The sequence below is a fragment of the Carassius auratus genome, chromosome 3, assembly GCF_003368295.1.
Source record: "Carassius auratus strain Wakin chromosome 3, ASM336829v1, whole genome shotgun sequence".
Classification (NCBI taxonomy): Eukaryota; Metazoa; Chordata; class Actinopteri; order Cypriniformes; family Cyprinidae; genus Carassius; species Carassius auratus.
Genome location: NC_039245.1, coordinates 11,711,146 through 11,724,892, shown reverse-complemented (window position 1 = coordinate 11,724,892; position 13,747 = coordinate 11,711,146). Strand labels below are relative to the sequence as shown.

The following is a 13,747-nucleotide window of genomic DNA, read 5'->3' as shown; positions in this document are numbered from 1 at the left end:
ACATCTGACGTTTACGAAGTTTTTGTGAATCAGGAGAAGAGTTTTCGGGAAGTTCTCTTTACGCGCAAATCACTCACATATTTACTCGTATATTTACGAATGTTTCATGAATGAGACCAACTGTTTTCATAAAAAAAGCATTAAGAATATCTACCTATATTGACATGCCTATTAATAAAGATTTATTTATATTTATGTATATTTATGATGTAGATTGTATATACAGATTTACATTTATATACATTCAAATTAACTTCTATACATATATTCACAATTTGCGTTTATATATTCAGATTTTTATCTATATATATTCAGACGTAGGGCTGGACGATTAATCTAAACGCGAACCGAAAATCATAACCTCTAACCGACGTAATTTTCCCATGTCGGTTATTTCGGTTTTTTAATCCTGTTAATACTTCCCCCTTAAAAGCATACCCATAAAACCAAAACATGGAGGTGAACGCCGGTTTGTTGTCACTAAACTTTGTCGGTTGTATTTGTTTTATGGTTTGGACATTCAAGCGATTAGATGATCGGATGTGTATTATTATATCGAGCTACCATGTTCGCACAGCTGCATTGTGGCACAGACACTCATAAAAACAGGAGCTATGAAGATCGCACGGCACAGAGGAACACAGAAACTAGTTGTTGTGCTGTCCTGTGATTTATCTCTAAAGTAGATTAGAATCTCAAAACTTATTATAGCATGTTTGTGTGCAGCGCAAATGAAGCACAAGCGCATGTACAGAGAGCCAATCTAAAACTCCTGTCCTTCTGTCCTTGTGGGCAGACACAAATGGCTGGAGGATCTGAGAGCAAGAACACTCTGTATTTATCCTGTACATCTGTTTATTGTGTATTTCATTACACTTATTCCCTGCTAGAGGACCCACTTGAGTCCAACTACAACTTTAAAACCTCTGTTCTCGCACCCAGCCTTGATATGTCCATGACACCCTGACTTGGGAACATTAGGTAGACAGACAGAGGTTTATCAGCAGGGCACATTGTTGAGAAAAGCAACATCCAATAAATCTTACATCTGACTCATGTGTCATGTGATTTTGATTGGAAATTCAGGAAAAAATGCCAGAATATTTTCCTTGGATTAATAAAGGCAGATTAATTCTGGGATAATCTAGTCTAAATAATCCTAAACAGCATGGATATTTAATCTGTGGTCCTAACACCAAAGAGTTGAGAATTCTGAAACACATGACTATTCTCCTATCATCCAGTTTGATACATTGATCCAGGCTAATTACAGTTTGGACATGATCCCATAGAAAACAAGTCTCTCAGTTTGATTGAGCATAATATAATGAGAGCCAGCTCAATGAGGGCCTTCAGTTCTCATCCCTAAACACTTCAGTTCATTCAGTTTTCATCCCTAAAATGCCACTTCTTGACTGGAATGATTACGAAAAGGAGTGCTCATGCCCTTGATGTGGCAGTTAGATGTCTTCATTTCTACACCATCAGTCTAAAATCGTATTGCTGGTATCACTATGCTGACCCATGACCCATGTATTTATTTCTCAGGTGCCTTGACAAGAGAGAGGGATAACCTGGACAGGTTGTCCTTGGACCCCAGAAGAACTCAATGCCTGTGATCAGAAAACATCTACAATTCTCTATTCTCTTCCATTCAGCTGACCACCTGATGTATAGTTTTTGTCAACAGCTGGAAAATCAACTGATGTACTGATGGGATGTGACAAGAAGACAGCCTATATTTGTGTTGGGGGCTGAGCATGTGTCCCTCTCAGTTAAACTGATTTCAAGTTGATCCAAGCAAAGGACACTGGACATGTTAGGAGAGCTGTCTAGAAAAGGAATCATTTGTGGAGATATCTGGATATTAGGGATTATTTTTTGCACACAAAAAAAGAGATCTACCGAAGATTGAAAATAGAAGCTGCCATTGATGTGTCTGTGTGTAATAATAATAGTGATGCTAATAGTAATAATAATAATAATAATAATAATAGTAATAATAATAATAATGATAATAATATTATTGCACTTCTATTTATTTTTTTAAATAAAATTATAAATTATTATATTTTACTATTATATAAAACTATAAAAAGGGAGCATTAAATAAAAATACAACTATTTTATAGTAAACTTAAAAATAAAGTGTTAATATTTACTGTGATATGAAATGTCAGAGTTTTGCATTGTGTTTTGAAAAGGGCAGCGGATAGCCTAGATTTAAGCTCTCAGTAGAAAAGAAATCTTATACATTATTAGAGTTTGTTGATTTAAAATTGTAATTGTGCATTAACAGCTGTCAACCATGTCGGTACGCAAATGAGTGCCCTGAACTTATTTACGCAGTGCAATTAGAATTTTGTTTGTGCGTGTGTGCGTATATATATCAGTGGCGGATACAGAACGTCATTTATAGGTGGGCCTGGTCAATATACGGAGGGGCCTCGGGTTTTTTAATCTTAAACACCTGATTCCCGGGCTCCGTATTATAGAGCGTTCACACTGCGCGCGGATGCAGTCCGGCGATCCGTTCCATGTGCGGTGCAGTGCAGAGATCGTTTCCGCACCGAGTCTATTTCTGATGCGATGCACGCGCTGAATTAAAGTGACAGGCTGACAGTGCATGGTTCGTGGTCAAAATGAACACAGATTGACATGAAAATATAATAATCTCACCATAAATCCGTTTAATTAAACAAAATGTAGTAATCTCACCATAAATGCATTTAATTTAATTATACTCTTTTACACTTCTTTTTTTACTTTAGGACCGGGGTACAGCAAAGAAATATAACATTTACTTCAACAAGGTGACATAATGAACAACTCTCATCTCATTCCTGGTGGAGGTGAAAAAACAATTTCTTTGTGAATTGCAATATTTAAGCAAGCATTGTATTAAAACTTGCGGACCCACTTTATATTAAGTGGCCTTAACTACTATGTACGTTTTACATTTTTTTACATTTTAATTAATAATTTAGTACACTGTACTTATTGTGTACATACATGTTTTTACATTGTACTTATATTTAAAAAAAAAAACTACATGTAATTACATCTGTATTTAATTTCTGTAATTACATTTATAATTACACTGTTGACCCATACTTTATACCTTAACCCACCCTTAAACTTACCCATACCTCCAACCCTCTCCCTATCATTACCCCATCCCATCTCAATAGCAGCAAAAGTGTTTTACAATACAATATGAACACAATAAGTACATTGAACTTATTTTTTTTATTTAAGTACATAGTAGTTAAGGCCACCTAATATAAAGTGGGACCAAACTTGCAAAAGGAAAGGCATGATAGTCTGCTGTTTTTGTCAGTTTTAAGTTTTAATTTGAAATGTTTGCGATTTTAAGTATAATACATGGTTAAATATTTTACCACTTGTTTGAGCAACTTAATATATAAATCTACATAAGTAGCTCTGAATAATACATTGTTTAAATTGTGTTAAAACGTCTATTAAAGAGTGTATGTTTTTTTTTTTTACTTTTTTAAATAAGTTTCTGATAATTTCTGGATTTGAAATACAAATAGTGAGTATGTGTTTGTGGTAGCCTACAGTCGTGGATCAGTCACACACTGCACACTCGGAGTATGTGTGTTTCACAGTGTAGTGGGCGTTATGCCACTTTTAAGTCAGTGCGCGCACGGAGAGCATGTGGCCGGCCCGTGCAGAAAAAAAAAAATCACAAGAGAACGAGCTGATTCTGTGTTTTAAAAAGAATCATGACAGAAGATAACAGGTATGCAATGTGTTATATATTCACAAGGCAACCAACCAAATGCTATCAAACATGTTTTTACTGGTGTTCAGGTCACACACAGATTACATACACAGATAATCTGATTGGGTGAGCCACCAGTCAATCCCACCCAGTGATTGGGTGCCCACCTAGGCCCACCCATAAATCCTTGCCTGATATATATATACATTGAAAATATTAAACAAATTGTAATATAAAACAAATTATTGAAAAATGTTAACAGTGTGTATGTGTAACAAAATATATAAAAATGGCCACATATTTGTACATATAATATATATAATATAATCATATTATATTATATTATATGTACAAATATGTGGCCATTTATGTATATAAATGCCCTCTAGTGGCTGTCGACGGTAAATTTTTCTCTCTTTTCTCATTTCTCTTGGTTCATGTCAAATTAATTTTGATAAATAAGTCGCATCTGACTATAAGTTGCAGAACCAGCCATACTATGAAAAAAATATAGTCCGGAAAATACGGTAGTAACTTGTACTCTGAGTATTTTTTGAGAAGAGTAATTTTTACTTTTACTTAAGTACTGTTTTGACAGCAGTTTTTTAATAGTAATTGAGTATTATTTCATCAATGTAACAGTGCTTGTACTTAACTACAATTTTTTTTTGTACTCTTTCCACCACTGAGCAGAACTATATGATTACAAACATTGGAAGAAGGGGGATTGTTTGGAAAGTGTGCTTGAAACATCAAGTTATTATTTTTGCAAAACGTGGCACAAAAATGACACACTTTACCTTTAAGTGAAAACTAATCAATGACTCCATTAGGTCTCCTAAGCAATAAAGGAGCCATATTCCTGAGCAATAGATTTCCCCTAAATATTTAACAAATCTGAGAATCCTCAGAATTCATCCACTCACTTCACAACGCAGTAGCAGTGGTTCATACACGAATCTCTCTCATGCAAGTCCACCGGTGTGACTAATGCAGATGTTCAGTTCTGCTCCCCTCACAGCAGAAGCACTCACCCACCTGAGCCTCATGAAGAGGATGAAGGCGATCAGCAGGGCTCCCAGAGAGATACAGTGTCCCAGGTAGTTTATGATGACTGCAATGTGGTAATGCAGCTTGCTCTTCTTCTGAAATATCACAAAGGGACAGTCACACATATACATTAGGAAGGTGAGAGACTGATGTCCTGCAGATATCTGACATCTAAATTCCAACTGGAAAGAACTCCTAAAAGCTTTTTGGCATTACAGGGACAAAAAGAGAAAGAGAGAGAGAAAAAACAATAAAAAAATAAAATAAAGGACTGACTACCCTCTATAACTGATATTTTGCTACCTGTTTATTATCCAGTTAATTGAATGTGATAATTTAATATAATTAGTTAAAAACAAAAATACAAATCAACAAATCTAACAAATTAAAAATAATTATAAGCCATTTCATTTATTAACAAAGCACATACATTTTTCAATTCATATATTCAATTCAATTTAAAAATACCATTCTGTTTAATATTTGTGGAAACTGATTGAACATGGGGAAAACACAACACAAGGGGAAAGCCCCTTTCACACTGGACGCTGGACCCGGGTCGCCTTCTGTGTGAAACCAGGCACGTCCCGGGATTGATCTGCCCGGGAACCCAGTAACATTGCCGGGTTCAGTCCTGGAACAAGCGCTGTGTGAACAAAAGCCAGAACTAATGCCGTAAAGGGTGTGTCATAATGATGTCGCATGTTATCGCATGAATTTTTTACTGGGTGTTTTGAAGAAAGATCAAAGTTTGTGACGAAAAAATTTGCAGATGTGCAAACTGTAACGAAGCAGTTCCTCACTTATCGATTGATATCGATTGCCAGCTTAAGTGAAAGTTAACGTGCCTAGCGTTTTCAACTCCGGGATCCGAGAGGCCGTGGTGGACTGAGGTGAAGCCGAGGGGATTAAGGCGCCTGACGGAGCCTTATGGAGCCAGAGGGATGGAGGAAAAACTAAAGCCAGAGGAGTGGAGTCCCGAGGTGCAGGATGGTCGACGCCGGACCAAGGCTGAGCCGGAAAGATGAGGGAGCAAGGCGGAGCTTGTGGACTACCAGGCGACGGCAGAGAGGAAGGAGCTAGGAGCCATGGTGGAGTCGACGGGTCAGTGGTCTGAGGCAGAGTCCAGGCCTCGGAGGGACTGCCAGACGACAGCGGTGGAGGAGGCAGGAGCGGGCACTGGAGGACACATTCTAGGAGCAGGCACTGGAGCGAGCTTTGGGCCTGGAGCCCCATCCTGGGCTTAACTCGGGACCAGGCACTGGATAATTGGAAGCCCCCTCAGGGCTGGACGAGGAAACCAAGGATGAAGGAGGGCTGGACAGGACCAGCAGGGATGTCAGAGAGCAGAGGGGGGCAGTTCATCCTCCAGTTCAGATTCCCAGTCTAAACTATCCACCTCCTCATTTTGGCCCTTTTGGCATGCTATATTCCGCTCACCATCAGCAGTGATGCAGGGGGCGGAGCTCCTCTTCGCGCTCACCCTGTCCGTGTCCTTCTCTCTGTCGCTCTATGTGGCAATGGCTCGTTGGTCGCGGCGGGCTCAGGAATGCGCTCTGCACATCGAGGAGATGGTAGGCTCAGCTCAGGGGTCTGGAGTGGACCTGGCAAAATCCTCCATGGGGCAGACGGTGAGAGGTGATCCGTTTCTCACCAGAGTCCACTCCACAAATGCAGCGAATTCCTCCTAAGGACCATCTTTGGACGACGGCACTCACTGTATGCAGTGCCCGGGTAGGTGGTGAGATGGGCTAGAAACAGGAACTGCCTCATATGGTCCTTGAGAGATCGTCCTTCCTGCTCCAGCAGAAGGAGGAGGAATTCAGGGTGAAAGAGGGGATCCATAGACAACACTACTGAAACAAAAATGGGCTGAGGAAAACCGGAAAACAAACGGAGGGTAAACACATAATTTAAACTAATTTTAGGTCGGGTCTTCAGTTACATTATGTAGCTTGGAAGGAACACAGAGCCGAGGATAAGCAAAATAACACTTTATTAATCAAATATATTGTATATCCAACATGGAACAATGAGGAAGACGCACGTGTTGTATGTAGCTTGTAGACCCAACAAAACTGAACAGAAAGGACAAGGCTTTTAAAGACAGGCAAACGGGGGACTAAGGAGACACACCTGGGAACTAATCAGACACACCTGGGAACTAATCAATCAAGGGAGAGAGAAACTGGGTCACACAAAACATGGGGAAAACACAACATAAAGAGTCTAGGGGTGTGACACACACACTTTTTTTCTTATTATTATGAAACATGTAAAACATATAAAAAGAAATGCTGGTTAATTTTTTGCAAGTATACGTATAATATTTAAATATTTTAACCGAACTATCTACGGGTGTGAAAAAAATTACTTATTGCTTTCAGAGAAATCACTAACAGGGTCAAGACCACTGAAAAAAATCTAATGGCAGCTATTCAACTGGCAGGTATTTCAAATAATCCTTAGTCAATCTTCAAAGCAGGATATATTTTCGCCTTTAAATTATTCACATAAAACTGCCTTAATATGTAGTGTCTTTATATATATATATATATATATATATATATATATATATATATATATATATATATATATACACACTTTTAAAACCCTTTAATTACATTTTTTGTGGTGCTACATTAGATGTGTGTGCCTCAGTGGATATTAATAATAAAATAAGCATTAAATAAATAACTTAACATCACACAGCAGCTAACACATGGACTGACCCTTTACCTAATCACATGCTAAACAACAACAACAACAAAACAAGTCTCATTCATAAACATTAGCCTTGCACATGAGGATCACCTTACACCACTCTGCCTGACACTAATGCTAGCATCCAACCAGCAACTGTTTCCAACTGTTATGAATATTTCGCTCTGTGATGAGTGAGACAGATGTTCATGGACTCCAACATCATGATGATTGCCAACCTGATTTAATTAAGCGATTAGCTTTGGCTCAGTAGGTTGTGTATAGAACAACAACTCACATAAAGCTGAAGCCCATACCCATGTTTGAGCTAACATGTTATGCTTGTGAATAAATAAATAAATAAAAACATATTAATAGCCTTGCCAAATGATTCGATGAAGCATATGTTGATCACATAATACTCAGGTTAGTGTGTGTGAGCATAATAGGCATCATGTGCTCTTTCATTGCAGGCCTAGCACCTTTCTTTTCTCTTGCCCCTCACTGTGTCCTCCTGGTGCAATAATCTGTCGCTGAATTCCTGCGGTCGTCACAGGATGGGCCTGTGAGGCAAACCCCCACTGGTCACTGCAGACCCTGCGGACCACTGAGACCAAAGGACCAGACTGTCCAAGCAGGAAGAGGAAAGACAGTTCTGCAATCCAGTGCCTATAAATCCACAAGGCTCATGAACAAGCCAGCTAGCCCAATTTAACCCAGCAGAAACTGCTCAGACGGCAAATCAATCAAAAACTGCAAGGACTGTTGTGCTTATTATCTCCTTTAGGGATAAGGTAGTCCTTTAGGAAAGAATTTGGAGAACAATGAATACATTTTTTACTCCACATAACATAGCAGTCCCCATAAGAGATATTACAAAAAGAGGTCGACTTTTAATGATTGATCTCTGCTTTCCCAGATACATGGATAGACGTCGCCAAGATGTCTGCCAAAGTGTGCATCATCTGAAAAGCACTGAACAATTTTAAATGCCTTGTGTGTGTAAAAGCATCTGATATCAATTTGAAGGGATAGTTTACATTTTAAAATGAGTCTCAATTATTCAAAATCTCATATTGTTCCAAGACCTTCATACAAAAACATAAAAGATAGTTTTTTGATTGATTGATGGTTTCCTACTGTTTTTGTTAAACAATAAAAGCCAAATTAACAATGAACCCCACTAACTTACCTTTTTAAAATATGTACTTTTGTGGTTTGGAATATCATAAGTTTTCCATTATGATGCATTTTAAAATATTATTTATTTCTGTAACAGGTAGACTTTTTTAAAGAAGCCGTTAGTGTCACATGATCTTATGATTTTGTAAAAATGTATTTGAATATGTTGATCTGTTAATTTCAGAACCATTCAGAATTAGTAGAGGTCCACAGTCTCCCCCTCTGATGCCACTTCTTTTAACTACATCCTCTCCTGCTTCTCCCGATCACTGCACTGAATCATGCTTGCCCTATTTTAAGAGGAGACTTGGCACACCAACACATCCATGGTATGTTCACCAATACAGAGCAAAATGTTCCCCCATCGGGATGCTGCTGTCTCCTGGCTAGACTACGAGTCGTCTAAAGGCAGATGGATTTGCACCCGAAAAGCCTGTGGGAGTGCCTGCTTACACATTTAGAATTTTGCTGTCAGTTTGTATTTTTAAAATGCAAAGTCTCTAGTACGCTTTTTAGACAGTTCTACTTCACTAGATACATGAAAGCTGCATAAAAATTTGGCTGTTCTCTGTGGATGCTAGCTAGAAGGGTACTGACTACATTCTTGCATTAGCACCCTATCTGTTACAGACCCCACAGGGAGCTTGTAGGCAATGGCAGATGCATTGTTGATGCCCTCTCATTGCACTTTCCTCTGTAGAGTGCTTTCTTGTGTTGAAAGAGCATGAGGGTTTAGCAATCTTAGCACCTATGTGGCTCGCAAAATACTTTAGGCAGTTGAAAAGAGGAAACATAGTCTTTTAGAGATGTCTTGGCTCTTGAACTTCTGTCTATAAAGGACTGCCAAGCAGACGGAAACTTCATCAGGAACCATTTACAACAGTATAAAAATTTCATGAGGCAATTATGCTTTCGAAAACATTTCCACTACAAAATCCTCAGGAAATTCTACTATTAGCTGGAAATTTCAACATTTCCTCTTGGAAAAGCACTCACTAGACTAAAACATTTTATTTTATTTTATTTAACCTTTATTTAAAAACCTCTTTTTCAATTGAGTCCTGGCCAAGAGGCAACAACATTTACACAATTATAAACTATTATAAAACATAACGCTTAAGCATTCCTGAATGCAATTACAAAATCAAATCAAGTGATCATACGCTCCTAAAATGAAAGGTTCTTTATTGGAATCTATGGTTCCATGAAGAACCTTTATCATCCATTCTTTCAATTACACAAAAAGGTTCAATACAAAAGAAAAAGGTTATTGATATTATTAAAATGTACTTGAAAAAAAAAAAAAAAAAAAAAAAAAAAAAAAGGTCCTTTTTTGGAACCCGAAATGATTTTTCTGTGGCTTTGGTGTGAAAACCCTCTACTGAAATCTTTTTTAAAGAGTGTTACTTCTCAAACCAGCATGTAACTTACAGAGTCCACAGGAAACTACGGAGTCCTGCAAATGACATGCAAGAAAAAAAAAAAAAAGTATTATGATTTACTAATTAGTTCTAAAATGTGCGTACAATTTACTAATTAGTTCCCTTGATGTACTAAAACATGCACACAATTACTATTTCATTCCCTCGATTTGCTAAATCATCTGCACAATTTAGTAAATCGAGGAAACAAACTAGTAAATCATTTGGACAATTTATAAATCGAGGGAATGAAATAGTAAATCGTGCGCACGATTTAGCCAATTTTTTTTTCTGCATGCCATGTGCGGGGCTCCGTAGGAAACAAATCAGCTCACGCACCACTTCACCAATCTTGTACATGTTTCTGTCTCATAACCAGGTGGTTTGAGGGCAATTGCTCATTGAGGTTAAGCACTATCAAATCCATCCCTGCTACAAAGAGCAATTCATTGAGAACACAAGGCATTTGTTCTCTTTTTTTGTATATGTATAATGAGATAAAATACCTGGCTTATTGAACATCTGAAAATAATGAGTTAATTGTGCAATTGGATTAAAAGGATCTCAGACAAGCCAGGCTAGAGGGCCTGAACCAGTCACTGGCCTTCATTAACTTGATGCACTTTGCCTGTACAGATTCCTTTAGTGGTTTAAATTGAAATCGTATTATTTCTGAGAGACGCTGGATTGCTGTGTGCTCCTTCTGTGATTCAGTTTGTATATTTTTGGCTCAGAAACCTCACCGGTAAATGACAAAGCTGCTTTTTACTCGTTAAATCAATCCCCAGACTACCCTTGGCTCTCCCAAACTTAGTTTTCAAAATATTTTTTGAATCTTCTAGAGGGGAAGACACCAGCTTTTGCATTTCAACGAGTCAGAGGTTGCACAGGAATGTATAAAGTTATGAATTTCCCAAGAGAAAAAAAGATCTTGGCTATCTTCAGTGTTATGATACTTCAAAAACAGATGAACAGTAAACTGTTCTAGTAATAAGTTTCTCAGAATTTCAAGTCTAGGTGTGGTGATTGTCAATGGTGACAGAAAGTTTGGTTCCCTAAATATATAAAACTAAATATACCATATTTCACAACAAACTTTTTTTTTTTTTTTTTTTTGGTTACAGTATTTTTCTTCATCTGTGGGCACTTTTGGTCCCATGGACTAACAGAAACGCCATTAAAGTACCATTTGATCATCACCATTATAATACACATTTCAAACTCATTAGTTTACATAATTTGTTTACTACCAATGCCCAACAGCATATTCAGACACCCCTCCCCCCATTTTCCACCATTTGTTATGTGGTGGAAATTACATTTTAAACATTTCTAGAATAGTAATAGTCCCATGTGTTTTATCAAGTCTAACTTTGTACCTAGCATGCTATGTATCCTTCAATACACACAACTAAATAATATTGTCATGGTTTTTTTAATACTTCAACAAAATTACAGCATGACTAAAATGACACACAATAAATATTCATACATTTACTTTTTTTCTTTGCACATCACACATACAATATTTTATTTCATGCATGCTTTTCTCCTTTTTTCCTTTAAAAATGTATATAATGAATTTTCATACAATAATACCCAAATCCTATATTTAATACTTAAAAAATGAAAATATTGTATGATTATTATATTATTGTGCTTTGCCATTTAAAGTGTTGGTCTTGAGAGCAACATGATCACATCTACTGTATAATAATAATAAGGCATATGTAGAGATAAAATAAATAATGAACTTAATGCGTCCTTTTTATTTAGAGGGGGGGAAAAGTTAAAATCTGTTCATTTTAATAAAAAACCATCCCCTGGAACACAAAACTGCTTGTAGCCACACAAACATCCATCAATTGTCAGATATTAACATATCACGACATTATGGAGAGCATTATGATAATGTTTATGAAAGTCAGTCCATTCTGCTTGAATCCTGTGACAGATGCCACACTGCACCGTCTCTTATTCTTTTCTTTTCAGCCTGGAGTGCAGTGATTGTAGATTTATTCGACCTGCTGGCCGCATATGTCCCCCAGGGTGAAACCCATACAAGTGCAGCCTCCCCTGCTGGCTCCATTTCCACATTTGCCTAAGCTGTGAGCACCATGGAGTCACCACATGTTCTCCTATGTGAGCAAACTTATTAATTATTAAATCAACAATCCTGTAGGAAACAGATGGCACAGATAGCAGGCAACTAACGCACGTCTGCCTGGCATTTTGAGTGGGATACTGTAGGTAAGTGGGTGGTTTTAGACTACCTAGGATCTGTCACATGTCCCAGCGGTACCGTGTGCCAGTTGGCTTGGATGCTGAATTGTGTGTATTGCATGAATATCAATATATAGAGAATACTTTCAGTTATGTTTTAATTGTTTTAAAATCCAAACAAAAATGTTATTTTGGTTTGTTCTTTCTGCTGTACATGAAGTTTACAATGACAAGATCTGAAGTGCTAAAAATCCATCATTACCTAGCGTTTCTGATCAATAAACACTAATGTGTTTATTTTAATGCACTCTCAATTTGGATCAAGAAACTTGAATGATTCATGCTGTGATTTGGTTGAAAAGCTCCTGGATGAACACTAAATTTTAATGAATGGTGTTGATAAAAACAAACTTTAACAAGAACACGCCTAATATAATAAACTGTGAATCGCAGAGAAACTGTCAAGACATATTCATGCAGATTGTTTTCTCAAAATAACTTAACTTACAAAATAAGTAATTTACAGCTATTTGCAATGGGTAGGTACATTTATTTAAAGATCAATTTCACCCAAAATTAAAAATTATTTCATTGTTTACTCACCTTTTAGTAAACAATGTTTTAGTTTCTTTCTTCTGATGAAGACAAATAAGTAACAGTTGAAGGTAGCCATTTACTTCCATAGTAATGTAATGCTGAAATCAAAAGGGATTGAGATTGCAGCCCCGATGAGATTGCAATTTGTGCATTAGCTCCGCCCACTACCGGAGAACCCGGCAGTTCTTAAAAGCTGAAGAACTCTAAGGGAGCGTCGTTATTTTGACAGGAAATTACATCAAAGTGTATAGTTTACATGCAGTGCGTCAATTCTATCTCTCTCTCTCTCTCTCTCTGTGCATGTGTGTGGAATAAAGCGATGGCGAGTTGTGCACCTTCATACTAGAGTCTACGGTACGTCAAATACAGGTGCGTTGCACATCCATTCAGATGAACTGAAAAACAGTACAAATCACTTGACGGAGAGTGAAACTCTGAAGTGCTCAATCAGAGTGTTCAGCGAGTGAAAATATATATACTGTATATGTGCTAAACTTATACTTAGCCTCAAACTCACACACTGGCGAGTAAAATCTGAGATTTTATTAGCCATTGGCTAATATTAGACATCATTTAATCACACAGAGTGAAGATTTAGTCGCATATGCAAGTGATTTTCTCGCAATGTAGATGGCTGTGACAGAATTATATTTTTTTGGGTGAACTATCCCTTTAGTTGTATACTATGCTGATTTAAAAAAAAAAATCTAATGAATTGCAATTAATTAAATACATCAATATTTGCTTCAAATGATGCAATAGTGGGACAGAAAGGTAACTCATTGAATAAACATAGACAAAAAGTAGCTTAATAATTACTTGT

General features: G+C 37.3%; 1 protein-coding gene across 1 annotated transcript in view; it reads right to left on the bottom strand.

The window, feature by feature from the left end:
• Positions 1-13,747, bottom strand: part of LOC113048113 (corticotropin-releasing factor receptor 1) — a 135,593-nt gene that overhangs the window by 37,910 nt on the left and 83,936 nt on the right. The window contains exon 6 of the mRNA XM_026209659.1: positions 4,787-4,893. Coding sequence (XP_026065444.1) covers positions 4,787-4,893 — 107 coding nt within the window. The remainder of the gene's footprint in view (positions 1-4,786; positions 4,894-13,747) is intronic.